The 20,085-nt window shown below is 50.4% G+C and overlaps 1 protein-coding gene across 1 annotated transcript in view; it reads left to right on the top strand.

The window, feature by feature from the left end:
• Positions 1 to 4,409, top strand: part of LOC144145950 (lysosomal acid lipase/cholesteryl ester hydrolase-like) — a 33,388-nt gene extending 28,979 nt beyond the window's left edge. The window contains exon 9 of the mRNA XM_077677822.1: positions 3,981 to 4,409. Within this exon, the coding sequence (XP_077533948.1) occupies positions 3,981 to 4,253 (273 nt within the window). The 3' untranslated portion in view covers positions 4,254 to 4,409. The remainder of the gene's footprint in view (positions 1 to 3,980) is intronic.
• The last annotated feature ends 15,676 nt before the right edge of the window (positions 4,410 to 20,085 follow it).

Genomic DNA, 20,085 nt, shown 5'->3' with positions numbered 1-20,085 from the left:
CGAAGGCAATTCGCTACTTTTTGTGTATTAATGACTTATTTGCCTTTTTTTTTTGTTTGCGGTATTGGAAGCCAAGCTCTCCAATGATTTCTCCAAAGCTCTCCAATGAATGACTCCAATGATTTCCTTTTCTTGCCCGACAAACGTTCTCTGCATTTTTCCATCCTTGGGAGTGGGCGTTTGCATAAGCGGTTTTTTCTTATTTCCTCGGGGGCCATCCGCAGAGAGGGAGAACGTTGGGATATTCGGAACGGCAAGGGCCCCATGACGAAACGTGACGAAGATTGCGACCGTATAATCTGTTCCTTCAACCACTTCCAGTTTGGGCACGGATGCAACTTCACAAGAACGTCAATTGCTTTTTACTTTTAAATTTTCTGCCGATTGTAATGGTTGTGGGGTCGGCAGTATCTGCTAAGTTTTGCTGTATCTGAGTGGTGAGCACTTCACTAATGCCTACCGATGCCTCGGGTTTGAAGACTACCGCGAAGACGCAATGAGCAGGATCAATTCCTGGCATGCCGCTGCCACTTGGAGTCCACTAGCTTTTTTTTTCAGATTAACTGCGAGTGTAGGATCCAGGCGATGGCGTATGTCGGCACGCATGTGAACTTACGCCATCGCCTCCCGCGAGGTATGGTGGTTGTCTGTTTTTATAAGCGGGAATGACATGTGTTTGGTGTGTATAAGGCTTTGAGTAAGGTAGGTTTAGAGCATGCCAGTGGCGCTGGGTGCAGTATTTGTGGTGACTGTTCTGCGCTTCACTCCCTTCTCTGCACGGAGATTGTAGGCTACAGCTGTGTACAGGTAGCTGCTCGGTATTCATTAGGTTCATCATCCACAGGTCATGAAATTGTTGGTGGACATATTTCAGCAGGGATTATGCCGAGCAGAATAGGCGCACTTTGATATTAGGGGGCAATATCATGGGTGGTGGTCTGCGGGGACTTCAAGCCGTAAGTTGATTGATTGATTGATTGATTGATTGATTGATTGATTGATTGATTGTAGGGTTTAACGCGCCGACGGAACCCAGGCGGTGAGGCGCGCTGGAGTGGAGGGCTTCGGATTAAATTCTGCCACCTGGGGATCTTTAACGTGCTCCGAAATCTCGTACACACGGGCGTTTTTGCTTTTCGCCTCCATCAAAAAAGCGACCGCCACGGCCGGGAATCGAACCCGCGACCTCGTGCTCAGCAGCGCAACGCCTTAGCCACTGAGCCACCGCGGCGGGTCAAGCCGTAGGTTACTGCTTTATGGAGCCCGTCTTCCAGGCGTCTTGGGAAAATTCAAGCAATAAGTTACTCTTGCAGAACGAGGCAGCTGGTTAATTTGTGTCTGGTCCCTCAGCTCACGGAGTCACCCTTAATGGGGACCTTCAACTCAGATCGCTTTTGTTTGTCCGCTGTGAAGAGAGTGAGGAGGCCACTGTCATTACTTGATGAAAATTATAACACAACAATTATTTTATCCAAACTACCCACTTTCTCAACACGGCCATATTTTTATCTCGTCGGGCAAACATTGATTCATTTTTAGTGTAGTAACCATCTGAGTGGAATCCGCATGACAACTGCCTCGACGTTATCTGCGTTCCTCCTCCCCCTCCCCATTCTGCTGCTATAGATGGTATTCATTCGAAAGTTTAGCTGTCAATATCTTTACTTGGCATCACTGGAAGCGGCCACGGGCATGGCGCCCGCCCGCCGCAGAAAAAAAATTCCCTCGCACTTCCCCGAGGGAGAGAGTGTGTAAGTGCGAAGGCACGGTTGTTGATTGCGCGATTACGGTGGATATCGTGATCTTGGAGTGGAGAGGAGGCGCCCAACACCCGCAGTCACTGAGCGGAGAGAGGAGGAGGAGAGTAGCGCCCGCCGTTACGGCGAGGGCTACACGAGCGCCCTCACGCGTCGGAATGCGGAGCGCCCGCTACGCGAGCGAGAGCTCTCCCGCCCGAAGTGGAGAGGAGGCGCCCAACACCCGCAGTCACTGAGCGGAGAGAGGAGGAGGAGAGTAGCGCGCGCCCATCTCCCCCCGTTGCTAGGGAAGACGAGGAGGAAGACGAGGAGCGCGCGCACCCGCAGCTGTTGCTATGCGGACGACGGCGGCGGGCAATTCAGGCTCGCTTAAGAAGTGCATTCGCACTTAAAAAAAAACACCGGAGTGCGCTGTCTGCTCCTTTCAACCCGATTCTCAACGGTGGTGTCAACAGAGATGTTATTAATCATGAAGACATAGAAGTCTATGCATTAATTTGCCTTCATTGGGGTAGAGTTTGGAAGGTGCAATACAAATCATGCGCTTAGCACGGAGAAGTACCGCCATCCCGCGGAACCCGACGAAACCAGTAACAGCGCACTCACATGGTTGCCTGCACGCGTGCTTCGCAAATGAATACAACCTATACTCCTGAGTCGAGTCCTTTGTTTCCAAGTTTCCGTTCATGCAGAAGCTCAACGTCAGTCTTACAGGAACGCTCTTACACAGGTGCATCTTTCCGGCTCACCGCAGTTCTCTCAGAAGTGATCACTCTGAACTTATTATGCCTAGTGCCACAAATTTTGTCGCACGTAATTTTGAGGGCAAAATCCTGGTGTGTGAAAGTTTCAAAATAAGAACATTGGTATACCAGGTTCCATAGCCATTAAAATTATTACACTAAAATGCATGGCAGTAACTTTCCACAACGAATTACACGAAACGTTTTTGTAGCTCAATACATTTTTACAGTTTTTAAATGTTCAAGTCGACTCCTTGCTCTGCGCGAAATATCATGTTTCTTCTGGGCTTTACTGGGCTCCCGAGCGGTTGCGTCTTGAGCGGGAAAGCCGAGGATGGGCTTTTCACCGTCTCGTGGATGGGTAGACTGAGAGAACCAGATGAAACGTTGAGCTTGGCATGCATCACAGCCAACTGCGTGCGAGAATTTGCCTCCAATCCACGATGTGAACGTCGTTGGGAATCAAAGCTTTAAACGACACCCACAACAATTGCCCATGCGGCGTCAATTAAATTCACACACGTGACTCTACAAAGAGGGAAACCAGAGATTCTGCCAGCCGTTATCTGGAATTGAGGGGGGGGGGGAGGGGATGGGGGGGGGGGAGGTGTCCCGAATGCAGCAGCAGCGTCGGCCACTGCCAGGCTAGAGCGGCAGACAGCCGCTGCTGTAGCCCTGCCGTGAGTCGGGAGTAAGATAATGGAGAGGAGTGTCTTTCGAAGGCTGAGACAGCGGAACCTAGCCATCCTAATGTGCTAGCTTGGGGCTACACCACCGCTCGACATAAGCGCAGACACCGACATAATTCTGCATGCGAGCTTAGTGATTCCCATTTATACCAATTTAAACTAGTTTAGTGAATTTCAAATTACAAGAAAGCCGAGGGAACTTCTATAATCGCTATTAATCAGAACCAGTTGCCACTTTCGCCTTTTGTAATACCTCTTTAAGCACAACCGAAATGGTATTCACCAATTTAGAAATGGGAGTCCCATTCGTCGCAAGCCGGGCGCAAAAGGTAGCGTTTCTCTAGCGGGCAGATGTCTGTATGTTGTTTGTAGATTTTTTTCCCGGCTTGCAAACCAATCCTTAACGTATGCTTGCCGTACGACCACTTAATTACGTCGGATTCAGGTTACCCTGGAGGTGCTGTCCAACAAATTAATCAAGCCATGCGAAGGCACCGCGAAATGGACGCGAAGCTGCACCAAAACAGGCCCAAAACAGCCGTAGCTAAAGCAGACAACAAAACTGCACCGGCGACGCCGCCGCCGTGGGCGAGCAGGCACTTCCGCACTGGGAACTCTGCGTAAATTCGCTGCGCAATATCTAGTGTGCTCCCTGAGTGAAAACCTCGGCCCCGCACTCCCCCCGCCGTTGCCTCCACCGCGCTGGAAGTTTCTTGCCTCGCACGCCACGAAAGAACCGTTGGCTGGTAGAGCTAAAAAGCTTTGCTTTAAAGCGCGAACTTACCTTGCAGGAAACGGCTCCAGTGTACGACTTGACCCGAGTGACCGCGCCAGTAGCGCTGTACTGGAGCGAAGGAGACTGGCTGGCGGACCCGCGGGACGTGTCTCAGCTGCGCGATCAGCTGCCGCGCCTGGTGCTCGACTTCCGCATCCACGACCCAAAGTTCACGCACCTAGACTTCACCCTGGGCATGGGGGCACGTCGACTCGTCTACGAGCCCCTCATGAAAGCCCTGTCTAGAGCCCGGGCACTGCTACACTACTTCCACGGGGAGCCGGCGTGACCGCATTCGAGCCGCTAGTGTCCTGACGGCCCACCGATCTCAACTGCACACCAGGAGCACGCAAGAGATGGGGAGTTCTATTACCCGCTGAAGGGCTTGCTGGGATGCTTACAGAAATATGAATCAAGTCGTTCGAAATAAAATGAGAGGAAGAGATTGGCCGCGTATCTGGCTGCTTCGCAGGAAATGTTGTAGGGAGGCGGTGGCCCCTGCCACGTAACGCTTCCTACCTTCTACGCTCTCCTTTTCACCGTACGCTATCCTCCTCTTCGTTTCTCCTCCTTTCATTCCACCGGCATCGCCAATTTTCAGGCGACAGCCTTAGGTGTCCCATCAAACGCGATGAGATATCGTAGTCGTCTCCCTCTTCCCCGTCATCGCGAATGGTACCAAAAGGATCACCACTGTAAAGAGAAAATAAATAGGGTTCGCGCGGGATTGGAGCTCGGGTTGCCAGAGCATCATCCAAATACGCAGACCACAGCGGTAACCCGGCATCCTGCCAGAATAGAACGAGAACTACACTCCCGTATTCAGAAAGCATACTTAAAGGGAAGGTGAAGCGGTTTTAGAATTAAAAGAAAAGTTGACTAGCAGCAAGTACACATTGAATAGTTCATGTGTACGAAATATTTTCGCAATACATGCAATAGAAGCGGCGCAATGAGCAAACAAAAGTGGCCCGATGCCCCGCCCCCATCTCGCCGCGCGATGCCGGAAGACCGAAGAGCGCGGGCGAAAACCGGCTGAAAAACGTCATACCTGGACTTCCGGCCGGATCGGCCGCCTCGGCCATGCTCTTTTCGCCGTGTTTCCTTGTGAATGATACTTGTTGTTGTTGTGGTGGATAGCACTCATTTTTACAATGTTCGTGTTCAAAAAGTATGCACGAACGCCAAACGAGGCATACGTTATCATGCCGTATTCCTAAGCAGCATAATGCCACGCCGGGATGCTTGATAACATACGGAAGCGACAGCCGAGGTGGCTGTGCTTGATGAGAGAGAATATACTACACTACGTTAAATACTTTGTAAACCGCTCCAATGCGTTTTTTTTTTTTATGCGACGGACGTGAATGTTCACATTAAATTCTAGATTTAGGAAGGATGGGGAATACTGCTGTACTTTGGCCAGGGATGTTTCATTCCATTCCAGAAACCAAGTCACATTTGTTCAGGAAATACTTGTTTCGTTAAACGCGTCGGTTTTCTTTCCCTATGAGCTCAGGACAGTGTTAAAAAAAACAATTGTTTGGCGAAACTAAAACAAGGGGCCAATCCTGATAGAAGTTATCTCCCGACTAAGAGGTAAACAGTATTCCTACAAAGTAAAAGAACCAAGACAACCAGATTACTTATTTTGCAAGTATACATGTCACGATAAGGTGATGTTTGGAATTAAAAAAAAACACCACTCCGAACCACCACCGTGCCATAATTTGTGTTGACTGCGGGGGCCTAATTTTTTGCCAAAGATTCCGTGTGGCTGCATATTATAACCTGGCAAGCACTTGTCACTGAACCTCAAGTGTGCTCCAGTGATAGTCGGTGATATATATAATGATGATACTCAAAAATTTAATAGCGAAGAGTAAATATACGGCCTCTGTCCGACTAGCGCGGTAAATGCTTAAATCTAGAAATGCTGAAACAGGCCAACGATTCATTATCACAATCGTTTGGTGATTGTTACCTAAAGTAACGTAACTACAACGTAACTGCCTTGTCCGACTGGTCTGTTAATTATAACGAGGTGGCCGTAATATTGTAGCAGAATGCGCAACGCACAAGTGAAAATCAAGCCCTACTACAGCCAATAATGCTGAGCAGGCACTAGTATGCTGCAGTGTTTTCAGAATAAATGCATGTCAAGCAGTAAGACGCCACTCATCGAAGTGCAGCTAGCGATCGCGGAGGCGCCGTAGCGCCGCTGCCGAAATGGCGCGCGCGTGTGGGTCTGTGTACGGGGATGAGTAACGGGGCTGGGGTGGGCGACAACGAACAAAGGAAATGCGGAAGCAGAGTCTGCTTGTTGGTTTATGCGTGTACCGGCAAGATGTGTCTCGCATTTACGTTTACAGCGCATGAACGCTATTTTTTCGCGCAGTGCACGTACGCGCTTTTCGCTGGTAGATTGTTTATAAAACGCCCATTAATCTTCGGCATAAATGGTTTTGTGTATAATAAGAAACAGTTAAGGCAGTACCTAATATTAACATAAGGTATAAAATCCCCCTATGCTGGTTGCCTAATTCAAAAATATTTTGATGGAACCCACTAGTCGACGTCACAGTCACTGCTTTGGGGTTCTCTGTCGTGTAAAGCAAATTTAAGCTCCAAGATAATTGAACCAACAGCACGGGAAATTATAAAACAAACTTCCTGTCATTTGCGAAAATCAAACTGCAAGCTAAATTGCCCCAAAGGCAACCGTGCGATCGTTCACAATGCTTCCGACAACCCGCGCGGCTGAAGGGTGTCCTCCTTTGACGTCATGACGGGCGCAACCAATCAGGGGCGTCAAAAGACGAAAAGCGCGCTTCATTCAAACGGGTCCGCGCTTTTTGCAAGATAAATGCCACTTGGACTCATGTACGATAAATTTCAATGTGATATTCGGAATCAGCGCGCAAGAAACTATATAACTGTTAATCTAACTCAATTTTTTTGGAAAGCGCTTCAGCTTCCCTTTAACTTATGTCATGAGGACGCCTTTCGTAAGTGTCGAAAAAGAACCAGAATAAGAAAAGGCCGCCGCGTGTTTCAGAAGCCGTCCTTAGGCGACCTTATCAGAGGCATCCTTTTCGAAGCAAGTTGAGCTCCTGAAAACGAGTTTAGCGCGTGACGCGCCAATCCGCGAACGGCGTGTGGGAGGGACTTGACTCTTGCGCCAACAGGGTAGGACGCTCCTATGACGCCAGCTTCGAAACGCTCGGATCGGCCAACTCCCTCCGTGGCCTGTCTCGGAGAGAACGGTAGTCTTAAAGGAGCACTGACACCAATTTTCGGCGTTAATATTATTGCACAGTTCGCTTCCTTCACTCAACAGAATACCCTGGGTGAAATATGAGCGGCCTGCGACACGAAGAACATAGTTTAATTGGATCTCATTTATCGCGCCGACGGAGCAACGCGCGGAGCGGCACTCAGCAAATGGACATCAGCGTGACATCATCCAGGGAGAGCCGAAAGAAGTGACGCGGCAGCGCTCGTCAGAAGCTCGTGACGTCACTTCATGTGCGCGGCCCCACGAGCAGCGAGCGGGCGCAACACCCTCTCAAGCGGGCGCTGGTGACGTCCGCACAAAGCGGTGAGGTCAGGCAGGGAGTCTGTCATATGCGCCGTTCGGGATGAAATCGCGGGAATTTGAAACAAACGATTTTCAGGCCATTCAATGTAATTAACTATCGCGCGCTGAAGTATTTGAAGTGCTGTTTCAGGTACGTCAGGCCACTAAGCTTCGATAAAAGCAATAAAAGTGTAACAAAATTTTCGAATCAGTGCTCCTTTAAAGCATGGAGGAAAGAAAAGGTTAGGAGAGGCCCTGACATCACATTTATAAAGCCGAGTCCCGCCATGACTTCAGCCCACTGAGCCCAGCACTCTATCCCATCATCATTTGCTGTCTCCGGTTTGATTTCACTAACATGGCATCGCCCTGCCCTCCCGTTTCGAAGTGAAAACAGCTTCGTCGCTAATTCCTCGGTGCGATGTCATGTTCTAAGCTGTTCATTTCGCCTTCAATTTGCCCTTTCTAACCCTCACCCAAAGTTTCAATCGAAAAACGGCCTTCGTTTTTGAGATAGAAGGACGATTTTTCAGCTCTTAAGCTTGGCAAAGTAGCGTTTGTCGTCGTCATAGCAACAAGCTCGCGGGATGGCGAACGCAGACGACGGGATTATTGTTTTGGGTCGTACAGCACTGCGGCCTTTGCGCGCTACGTCCCAGCAGCGATAAATTTCACTTCACTTCACAACGAAGAAACACAAAGTGAGCAAAGAACGAACTGTGGTTCTCGCCAACGCTGAGCGAAGGGGCTTTTCCCGGTAGGTCGCCGGCGGCGGCAGCAGCTAGTATAGAAGGCTCTGGCCAACGTTCTGCTCTGGCTCCGCCGATCTTGACGCGACGTAGTGCCGCTGCGGCCGGGGTACGAGTTAAGGCCGCCTCCGACGGCGGAGTTTTCAAACTGGCCTAATCTAAAAACGTTTGTTGTAGCGACTGCGCTGCTTTGCAAGCGTAGCGAGGCGGCCACATACCAAGCGCCTTAAAAATTTGTCCGTTCTATTCGCCCAGATTTGGCCGCTGCAGTTGTAAACAAGTAAGCAACATTGTTTATGGGCTCAAGAAAAATGACGTCACTTCTTCCACACTTTTCGCAATGCATTGGGATACTAGGGGCCTCAAATGAGTATTCTTTCCTCCACATCTTAAAGGAACCTTGCAACACTTTCTATAGGGTGTATTCACAGGGCCTTGCATGGGGGCCTTGGACCACGCGGCGGCGCTACCTGCGGGGCGGCGGCGACGCCATATTTAAGGTTGCACTCCGCCGCGAGGGCAGAGCGTTTCCCGACGCGAAAAGTTGTTTGCGGCGTGGTGCTGGCAAGAGTTCGCGTGGACGGTGTTTTTCTCGGCGTAATTCCTGTGTTTGAGAATGCCTGGTCGTAACGAGTAGCCAGCATTGTTTTCGCTGCGAAATTCCAGGAGCGCTGTTCACGTCTACAACCGCAGACCCGAAGCAGGCCGAACGAAGAGAGCAAGCGCGCCGGTTTTTTTTTTGTTGTTGTTGTTTCGAAGCGAAGGCCAGGGCAGTGCTTGAAGACGGTATGATTTCGTGCGACGAATGCAACTGTCCGATGGTTTGACAGGCGCGGCCAGCGGCGTGCATAACCCGATCCGTTTTGGCGATTTCGCGCAATCTCGGTGTCATCCCCGTGCGCCGATTTTATTATTTCCTCCGTTGCTTGAAGCGACCGTGGCGCGAGTTGAGAAAATTTCTTCACCCAAGTCTGCGAGGATATTTGATATGGTGGTGGCGTGTGAGAGAGGAGCTGGTTTTACCGTGCCACGCAGGCATGTTGCGCGCTTCTTGAGGAGTATGAGAGACGGTGAGGTGCTCCGGCGACAGTGTTCTGTGCGTTGAACGCACGAAGGTCGTTCATTTGAGCTATAATGAATCGCACCAATTACGCACAGGGTCTGGGTGGAAACCGTCGCGAGGTAAGTACGTGATAAAATTAGGTATGGTGGCGACGACAAAAATCCCACCGATGATTTTCAAGTCTTTTACTTTCGGTAAAGACGAAGCGGAAATTATAAGCAGAACAAGATTAGGGAACACGTGCGCTTTGGCTACTTCAAAAGCAGCGCAGAGACAAGTGACAAGGTTGCTCTAGTTTGTCCCTGCATACGTTAACGTTTTAGTCTCTGCGCTGTTTTTGAAGTAGTCAAACTGTGTACTGTTACGAATCGGCCAGTGCCGCAGTACTTCCCCGCATCACTCCTCGGCTGTGCGGCGAAGCCACTCGTGCGCCTTCGAAAACAGGCGCAATCATGTCGGTGACAAGTGGCGACAAGCCGCGTCAGACGCTTCGCTTTGAGCGCATTTCCAAAACTTCGGCGGCTCCCTGCGAGGCTCGTCTCCACGCTCTTCAAGGACACAGAGACCCCGTGGATCGCAACGGAGTCCTCCTCTCTCCCCTCTCTCGGACTCAACGTGCGCGGAGGCTACCGACGACTAACGAACACTGGAAAGAGCGTTGCGTGTGTCTGTGACGTTTGTGCGTGTTCCCACTTGTTGGCGTTTGACCGTTATCGCTTTTGGGTATAAATAGAGCTGCCCAAGCGTTGTAACTCATTCCTGTTAGAGCAGCGAATCGATGTAGTCGCTCTGCTCGAGTCCTGTATTGTAACCTCGCCCGTCGGGGCATTGTTCTTTGGCTTCGGAGCCTTCGGCTTCTGGACTTCTTCACGGCTGCAACAGCGGCTGGCCATTCGCATCATACACGCTACCACTCGTATGTCGGAGGCCACGGAGCTCGGATCGGGTGCCCCCGCCCGGTCGCAACAGTACCCAGCGTCAAGCTTTAGTGTCTCATCACGTAACACGCTTGGTCATTAGAGAATAGTCGATGGCGACGAAGAAGAATTGGATCAATTTGGATGCCCGCAATTACCTGGGAAGCGATATTGCATGTACGCGTGCGCTCACCACAACATTCGAAGTAGCCCATGTTGAGGCTGGGAGGCCGGTATGGCTCGTCTCATCGATAAAGTACACTGGCTACCTTCATTTGCGAACATTTCAAGCTTGCGAATGTTTCAAACATGTGACGAGGTGTGAGGTGAAAGCTCCGACGCCCATCGGCCCGGGGCCCACCTGGATGAAACGGGTTCCAACAGATTCGATACTGATTAGCCATATTATCGATAACTTCTTTGGGAATTCGTCAAATGAAGACAGGCAGCCTTCAAGCACTGCCCTAGCCGTCGCTTCGAAACAGCAAAAGGAAAAAAAAATACACGGCGCGCTTTTTTTATTTTGTCGTGTGGCCTGCTTCGGGTCTGCGGTTGTAGGAGACCAGTGCGGTCAGGGTTTTCGAAGCGAGAACAATGCTAGCTAGTCGGTATGATGAGGCATTCGCAAACCCACGAATCACGCAGAAAAAACTGTCCACACGAACGTTCTTGCCTGCAGCACGCTGCAAACCACGTTTCGCGTCGGAAAACACGCTGCCCGCGCGGCGGAGTGCGACCTCAAATATGACGTCGTCGCTGCCGCGCGGCCCAAAGCCTTGTGAATACACCCAATAGGCGCTTTCACTCTTTCCTTAGCGTCTGAAACCACTGCGAAAGCTATAGTTATTGCCAGTACGGAGCGGCACTGCGTGATTGGCTCGTCGCACCAGATACGCCTTCCAGTTCTGGTTTTCTTTAGGGCCGAAGTACCGTCAAGTTACACGACTGCGGTCACACTGTCTTCCCCGTTGTGGTGCCTGGCAACCCCCGAGATTCGTCTACATGTTCCGGGCATTGGAAAGAAGGCCGACTTACCACCGCTGGCTCTCAGACAGTTTTCTATGCAGTTACTGCATGAACAGCACAATGACCGACGGTTCTGTGACGTCGTCGAGCTCTGCAGGTGCGGTGGTTATACCATCAGAATCAACCAAGATTCGATTCCGTGTCGCCCATATGACGAGCTCGACGGCTATTGAACTTGCAGCCATCCGTGAAGCTCTTCAATACATCATGGAAGCTTCTCCCCAAAAATGGCCCATTTTTACCGATTCCAAAGGCGCCCTGCAAAGCTTCCTAGCAGCCCTACGCTACGGTCCTTTGCACCAACTGGTGACAGACATTCGAGAATTATTTCACCAGGCTGTCATAAAGGGCCATAATATTGTATTTCAGTGGTTGCCAAGTCACTGTGGAATCACCGGCAATGTTTCGGCTGATGCAGCTGCCCGTACAGGCCATGACATTGAAAGGACCATCTTGCTTCCGCTTGCAAGGACTGATGCCGCTAGGCTGCTTCGTCAGTTCGCGCGGAGGGCCTCCATTACTGAATGGAATACACCGGACTGTGCATTCAAGCCTCCATAACCAGGACCCTGTACTCCAGCGCCGTCTTCCCTGTGGGCGGTCTCGATCACAGTATACTTTATTTTGTAGACTGTGGTTGGAAGTGGCTTTCACAAAAGCCTACTCCTTCCTCATCGGGATGGCCAGTAGTACCCAGTGCGACGCCTGCGAGGTTGAAGAGTGAATCGAACATGTACTTTGTCGTTGCCCGCAGTATTCATCAGAAAGACGTGTTTTGACCGCCGAGCTCAACCGATTGGACAATCAACCATTCACAATAGAGACTATTCTAGGACACCGACCCCTAGAATCGACTTCGCAGAAGGCAACAAAAGCCCTTTTGCGTTTTATGAAGAAAACAGTCTTAGCCGAAAGACTATAGTGCCCGCAAAGGGACTGAAGTGTGTGAGCGGCCCTTCTCCTTTCCCCTCTCCTTTGCTTGCTTTCTCTTTTATACACATCCCTTCCCCAGTGTCGAGTAGCAATCCGGGCTCTAAGCGTGGATAACCTCTCGGCCTTTCTGTTTGCTTTTCCCCTCTCTCTTTCTTTGGTTTTCTGGTTTCGTGGTGCTCTCAAAAGGCGTTAATTGTTGCAATTGAAAGAAAACCGCCCAACAGCCGCTCCATGGCCTTAGTGACGTAATTGGAGCCGTCGAACAATTACCGTCAAGACCGGGAAAGAGAAAAAAATATCTTCAGCGCGATTACAAGTGATCTGATAGGCATAGAGCAGTAATTTTCGGCTGAGGTACTTGCGACCCCCTAATCTAAGTACTTGCTGTGTTCGGTGACTACGTTCTGCAAGCATTTAAGATTTTTAAAAAAGTTGAAAAAATTGTTCAGGGCCCCTTTAACATCCCGGCCAAATCTTGATCCCCGCTTGCGCTACTACCCCGCATGACTATCTATTTCGTAAATTTTCCCCGCAGTATCATCCCCTTTCTCGCTTGCGTAACTTGGTTTGCCCGATTGGTCGCATTAGCTGGCAAGCGGCGACAAACTCGCTGCACCCGCCGGCGTCGTTCTATGCGCGGAGGCTGCGCCATAGTGCCGGCGCTGGCTGCATCGCGAGTCGGCCGGGCAGGGGGGGGAAGCCGGTATTTGCACAGCCGTGTCAAGGCGGCAGGCATGTGCGTGGAAAGTTTTTTATCGCAGAAACGCTTCATGTTTTACAGCTTTATCAATTTCTCGGCAACGACGTGCGAATTGTCACCTTATCTAAGCTTTCATCGTAGTCTGTAATGGTGGTCCGAAAACGGTGCATTAAGGTAAGTCAGGAGCTACCTTAAGTAGCTCTTACTTTTTGCCCGAAGAGTTCGCGAAAATGCGGCATTTCAGCAGAAGCTTGGTTTTTGAAACAAATCAAGGCGCCGACAAATATCCAGAGGGAGAGGGGTCATGCAGACAAAATACAAGTTTGTTTCATTCGAAAGGTTCAGTGTTTTCTTGTGCACCTAGCGCTTTTCCGGCAGCAAATGTGGTCCCGTATTAACTCAGAAATTAATTTATGTTAAAATTTTTATTCTCCCGCCAAATCATGTGTCTTCGTGACGTCAGCAATGAAGTCATAAGTGCGCGTGTTCAAACGAACTTTCGCTGCGTCATTCGGCTCTTCAGCCTTGCTTGCCGTCAGTTCTCCCAGATGGTGCCTACATAACTACCATAAAAAGCGAGGAGTGGCTAAGATTAACTACATAAACATGCTCGAGGGCCGATCGCGGAAAAAATGGTTAGATGTTCACAGCCAACTAGAAAGAAGAAAAAAACTGAAGTATATGTCTTTACAGAAACGTTTCTTCGAGATTATAAGAGCCCCCAGTAATGCATGAATATATATGGCAAGGCTGTAACAGAACCATAGACACAAGGAAAGGGGGGGGGGGGGTCGGCATGCTTATTCAACAGGGGACCAATTGGCCCAGAGTAAACGAAAACTCCGAAGAACCTATGTGGGTTTTGGGCACGCTGGCGGGAAGAGAAACGCTGTTGGGAGACACCTATCTGTGGTCAGGGGATGATAGTGAGGCTAGAAAAAAAAAAGAAAAAACTGGTAAGGTGTATTAAGCGGGACCTTGATCAGTTAAGGCGATAAGGAGAGGTGATTCTAGTGGGAGACATGAATGCCTACATTAAGGACCTGGACGAATACACAGACCGCAATGGTAAACTCGTACTAGATATGTGGAAGAACATAATCTTATTGTAGTAGGCAGCAAGAATGAATGTGACGGACGAATTACTTGGAAACGAGGGGGGCAGCAGTCCAGTAAATACGACAGCCCCCTAACGGAAGGAGCGTATGAAAGGTTGACTATAATGAAAATAGACGAAATAAGAGCCTACAGCTTAGAAAGTGACCATAAGCGGATAACTTTGACTTTTGGGAAAATGAAAAGCCGAAACCCGAAAACACTGGCTGACGACTTGAAATTAAACGACCAGCAACTGGCTAATATTGCCAATAGCCTGGAGGCGGAAATCGAGAAACAGCCTACGAAAGATTGCGGATACAGCAAACTGATTGATTTCATTTAAGGAAACATAAGGAACGCACCCTTTTCCACTTATGCTACACCCTTTTCGGCTAAAAGGGTGTAAAAAAGTTTAGTGTGTATGACGTGTCTTTCTCGTTCCGTGCCACGATTACTGCCAACGCTGGAGTTACTTTTTGGCCAATTTTGGCCAATCTCCCTTTCGAGAAGGGCTCGGTGGCTAAGGTTGCTTTCAGAGTTATGCAGACCTGTGAGATCTTTCAGCACTACTTATGTTGCTTTCCTGCTCACCATGGGCTGATTAAAAGAGCCCCACTGAATCTCTCCGAGTCTGCTCAGGAGGCAGCGCTGGATCTTACCCTCCGCTCTGCCCCGCGCCACGGCATGACAGTACTACCCGAGAACAGAGACTCCCCTTTAACATACAATGAGGTAACTAAGTACTCTCTTCTTAACCGCAGGATTTACGGTTTGCCGCATCCTAAACTAAACAGGGCTCAGGCACTTACATTTTGCTTACTGCAGACTGGCGCCTATCCTTGCCCGCGGCGGGTCAACATGTTTTATCCTGAGACGTATACGGAGCCTTATTGCATGGATTGTGGTGATTTAGCCACACTGGAGCACATGCTCTGGTCTTGCGATCGAATTGACGACCCGGTTATCAAGGACGCGTCCTGGCGGGAGGCGGAACTTCGCAGTCCGGACCTAGACGATCAATTCTGGGCTGTACAGCAGGCTCACGACGTGGCTGTGAGGCTTGGCCTTCCGGTCCCGGAGCGGCCCGCTTAGTGGTTAATTATCACTACTTGCAGGACCATATAAAGCTTTCCATCCATCCATCCCTAGTGGGTATGCTTGGCTTGACGAACGGGCACTCTAGGCGCGCTGCGACCGCTGGAGCATACTTTCTTAGGGAGATGGGCATCTCCGTAAGTGGGTACTTAGCTTGGCGAACGTGCCCTCAAGGCACGTATGCACGAGCGCTCGGCCTTTTCTTGGTGTTTTAAACTGATTGATTGATTGATTGATTGATTGATTGATTGATTGATTGATTGATTGATTGATTGATTGATTGATTGATTGATTGATTGTAGGGTTTAACGCGCCGACGCAACGCAGGCGATGAGGCGCGCCGTAGTGGAGGGCTCCGGATTAATTTTGACCACCTGGGGATCTTTAACGTGCGCCGAAATCTCGTACACACGGGCGTTTTTGCTTTTCGCCTCCATCAGAAAAGCGGCCGCCGCGGCCGGGAATCGAACCCGCGACCTCGTGCTCAGCAGCGCAACGCCTTAGCCAGCTTAGCTTAGTTTTAAACTGAGGAAACCATATCACAAACGATTTGTTCAACAGCTTCGCTGACAAAATGTGAAGGCTGCTTGAGAATCTGGACAGCAGGGACAGTGCGATGGTTGTCCGACGAGTGTAACAAGAATGCATGCGTATTGCACAGCGGGCAAAGCCAAAACGTTCGACTGTAAGGACTGTGCTGGGGGCCCAGTCTGTACGATGGCGGTGATTTCTAAGCCCCAGAGGTCTCCTCAAGGTGGGAATGACGTGCGGTCCAACAGAACCGAAATTACGCCGCCCCGGCTCGACGATGGCGGTGGTGAATTCTGGGCCCCGAAGCTTCTCGGAGGTGAACAGTGCGCGGTACGAGCTAACGCCGATTGCGGCGCTGAACAACTCTATCCCACAAGAGGCAGCCGGCGGCCTGGCGCTTCTTCTGGATAGGATCTTGACAGCTGGCGTTAGTTCCTTCTGCCCTTAATCGTAGAATGGTCGTGTTAGTACATATTTGAAATATATCAGCGCAAAAAGAAGACAGGAACTAGTACCAGATCATCGCAATCCTTGCCGTTTTGGCTCCGCCCCTGTCGCCTCCTTAGTTCATGTCGCGACTCTGATTGCTAATATTCTTTATCAGTGCTGCAATTCTAAACGAAAAGTGTTATGCCGGAACCGTTCGTGTACTCGTGGTATAGCTTTTTATTCGGATTTTCGGGTGCAATTCTGACAGTCGGACAGTTCTTGGTCATGTACCACGTTCCCCACCCATCTCTTATCATAGCCTCGTTCTTGGGACTGTGTCTAGGATAATTGGTTTTGCCCCAGAGCTGTTTAAGCTATTTGTTACGCACTCCATGAAGTGCTTAATATTCCTATGAACACCTCTACGGCCCGTCTTTTACAACTGGGCCGGCACAACACGGTGCCTGAACTTATTGAAGGCCATTTATCTAGTCAACGTCTCCGTCTCACCCAAACTCCTGCGGGCTTAGCCCATCTGAAAAGTCTTCACGTCACATGCCAATCCACTGCCTCTCAGCCCCTCCCTCATAACTGGAGAAGCGGTATCCGGGTTCGCCCCTTGCCAAAAAATATGTACCCGCACCTACAACCCGGCCGTCGAAAAGCGCGAAGTCAAGTGCACGAGACCATCTATGGAAAGCGTGCAGATGTCACTTACACGGACGCTAGCACCTACCCCCACGGACAACATCAAGTAGCCGTAGTCACCGCCAAGACCACTTTCGTAGCTTCTGCAACAATCGAGACGGCGTCAACATCGATTGCCGAAGAGTTCGCCATCATTATTAGCCCAAATTCAAACGAAGAACCCTGTCGTCATCACAGATTGTCAAGCAGCCTGCAGAAGCCTTCTAGCAGGAAGGGTGGACCGCTTAGCTTTGAAACTACTGTCGAAGCATCAACCCTGCCGGAAAGTCACGCTCATTTGGGCTCCTAGCCGTTCCTCACTGACGAACAATAACTTTGCTCACCAGCAAGCCTGCACCCTGTCCCTCAAGGCTACCATCCATCCCTCTACTTACTTTTCAAGATATCACTTAATATTACCGGTTCGAACGACAGCCCTACCCTCCTCCACATCCTAAACTCCCAAAAGAAGAAGAATCCCTACTTCGCCGACTGCAGAACAATACCTTCCCTCACCCAGTCCGCCTCCATCGCATGTTTCCAAACGCAATTTCCGGCCGAATGCACGTTCTGCTTTCAACCCGGTACTCTTCCTCACATCATACTAAAGTGCCAGCACAACCCCAACCTCCTCCCTCTTCAATCCCCCCTTCCCACCCCATAGCTGTTGGAGAACCTGGTGACCAACAGCGATTTTGACGCCCAGACACTTGTGGCCTCCAGAGCAAAGGCTGCCCGCTCATCACATGGCTTCCTGGAATAAGGAACCACTCCCACTTCACCGGCTCAATAAAATGTTTTTCACTCACTCACTCCATGAACATAAATACCGGGCGCACGGGAGTGTGTGTCTCGTGAGGCGCGTCCGGCGTCGTCCAGGCTGGCCCGTGGACTTGCGCCACGTGAGAGGTTCGCAAAAATAAAATAAAAAAAAAATTCTCGCGCCTTCCCGCGAGGGAACACGCGTAAATGCAGAGCATTGGGGGTCGTTAACGCCGCGTAAAGTCGCGTTAGGGTGGGTAGTTGGGTCGTAGTTGCGTTGGTGTTGGTTTGGGGTTGAGAGAGGAGAGTAAAGTCGCGTTAGGGTGGAGCGAGCGTCCACCGAGGAAGGAAGGAGCAACGCAGTGACTGAAGCACGAGCAACCGCTAGCCGCTTTATATTTGCAGCGCGCGCAGTAGAGAGAGAGAGCAGTACGGGGGGGAGAGCGCGCATGCGCAAGCAGCGCGCGCCCTTCCACGCCCCACCGCGCTGCTATTACGCACCTGTTACGCCGATACCGCGACGGAGCGAACGGGCTGACTACGACGCATGCGCGCGCCAGCTGCTGTTGAGAGAGGAGGGAAGGAGGAGAGGCGCACCTTCTGCGGACGCGGAGCTGTGGACGCCGTCCGACGCAGGAAGAGGCGAGGCTAAGAAATGATCTGCATTTAAAAATTGGCGAAGCTTGCACTAAGTCGCGCAAGGCTTGAACAGTAGCGAAGCTGGAGGATTTCTATCTATGTATACACACTCAAGGACACATCATGACGCATGGCAGTAGGTTAGAAATTGTTTATTTACATGTTCCGTCGTCCCTTTTCGTCATATTCGTCTATATCGTCGCCTTCCTCATGCATGACTGGCGGGCCCGGATCGTTTTGTCCGCAGACTTTCGCAGTTCTCCCAAAGTGGAACGCGTCAGCACGCGCTAGAACCGGGGGCAACGGGCTTCGCGAACTGGGGGTCTGTAGCGCTAGCTGTTTTGTGCTGCCCCCTTGAGGTGCGTATGCAAGTTAACTCTTTCTGGGTATTTTTTGCGAGTGCCACGCCCAAGCCCGGACGACGCCGGGCGATTCTCGTGAGGCACGTGCTCACGTGCGCAGTAAGCAGCGGGAGTAGCTATGATCTGGTTTTCCGATGACAGCGCGCACCACACACATTACGGCCAGCAACAACAGCTTCGCTGTTGAAAATACCAAGCGCACGTGAGCGGGCGCCTCGAGAGGAGCGCCAGGCATCGTCCAACTCCACCTTCAAGAACACTCTGCCCATGTTAGTGGCGCGATATCTCGCGTGCGCTTCTCTTCGCCAGTTCATGCGCAGTTCGCAGAGCCGGTTGCCGTAAGTTCTTGTGCTTGCTAACGCGGTCCACTTTGGGAGAGATGTGAACACCTGCGGACAAAACGATCCGGGCCGGCCAATAATGGAGTCCTTTCAGCGGAAAGTACGGATGTCCATGTCATGTGCCCCAGCCTGGTCTCCGACGAAGGGAGAGGGGCCGCAGTTCTGCTGTTTCCCCAGCCTTGCACCACTAGTGCAAGCTGCGCCACTTCTTCATTTTCATGGTTGTTGGTGTCTCCTTTCATCATCATCGTCGTCGTCGTAATCGTCGTTCGTCTCATGTAGTCACGGTACTAAAACAGCGGGAAACTCGCTTACGCCTTGCGCTAAGAAGGTAACGCGTGCTAAAGAAAAAAAAAAAAAAACACCGGGACTCTCGTTTACGCCTTGCGTTAGAGAGCTTCGTGCTTCAAAGACAAGAGACTGACAGCAAAGCTGTGTACCTCTGTCCTCCAACGGTTTCGTCTCCGTTGGCAAATACCGTAAGGCGCCAAGTTTACACTTATAAACTGCATGTTTCGCCCCTCCGCAGGTTTCACGTCAGTGAAGATGGCCCGGGATTTTTTATTTTTCGCTGCCACCTCTGACCACTGATGGGTGTCGACCGATGACAGATGCATGCACAGTGGCCGTAGCTATACTTACCCTGTGTGTGTTGTTTCTGTGTGTTTTGTTACACTGAATGCGCCTCACCTTGTTGCGGCAATCCTGCGTCTCGGCTCATGCCCTCGGCTCGGCTCAAGGATCTATTTTGGGCCCTCTGTTCTTTAACGTATTTATTAATGATATTAAATGCTGTGTCGAAAAGTCCCACACCCTTTTGTAGGCAGATGATACCAAATTGTTTCGAGAAATTAGCACGCATGATGACTGCGTCCTACTTCAGTCTGACATCTGAAATATAGTTAATTGGTGTGCTGAAAATAAGCTTTTGATTAATTTCACCAAAACTTATGTATTGACTGTCACTAAAAAAAGTCTTGCTCTGCTACATGATTACAAACTAAATGGAACAGTGCTCAAACGGTTAACGTGATCTCGGCATTGTTGTAGATTCAGAAACTGCATTTTCGTTCGCATGTTGATTCTGTTGTGAACAAGGCCTACAGCCTCTCGGGAATTGTGTCGCGAATTACGAGACCATTTTCTAATCCTTTGTGTTTAGTTCGATTATTCTTAACTATGGTGATCCCAAAACTTCATGTTGTGTCT

This window comes from Haemaphysalis longicornis, unplaced genomic scaffold (genome assembly GCF_048455015.1).
Source record: "Haemaphysalis longicornis isolate Haplotype H1 unplaced genomic scaffold, Haemaphysalis longicornis Haplotype H1 scaffold_7, whole genome shotgun sequence".
Classification (NCBI taxonomy): Eukaryota; Metazoa; Arthropoda; class Arachnida; order Ixodida; family Ixodidae; genus Haemaphysalis; species Haemaphysalis longicornis.
Note: the sequence above shows the minus strand (reverse complement) of the source record. Positions and strands in the feature narration are given on the sequence as shown.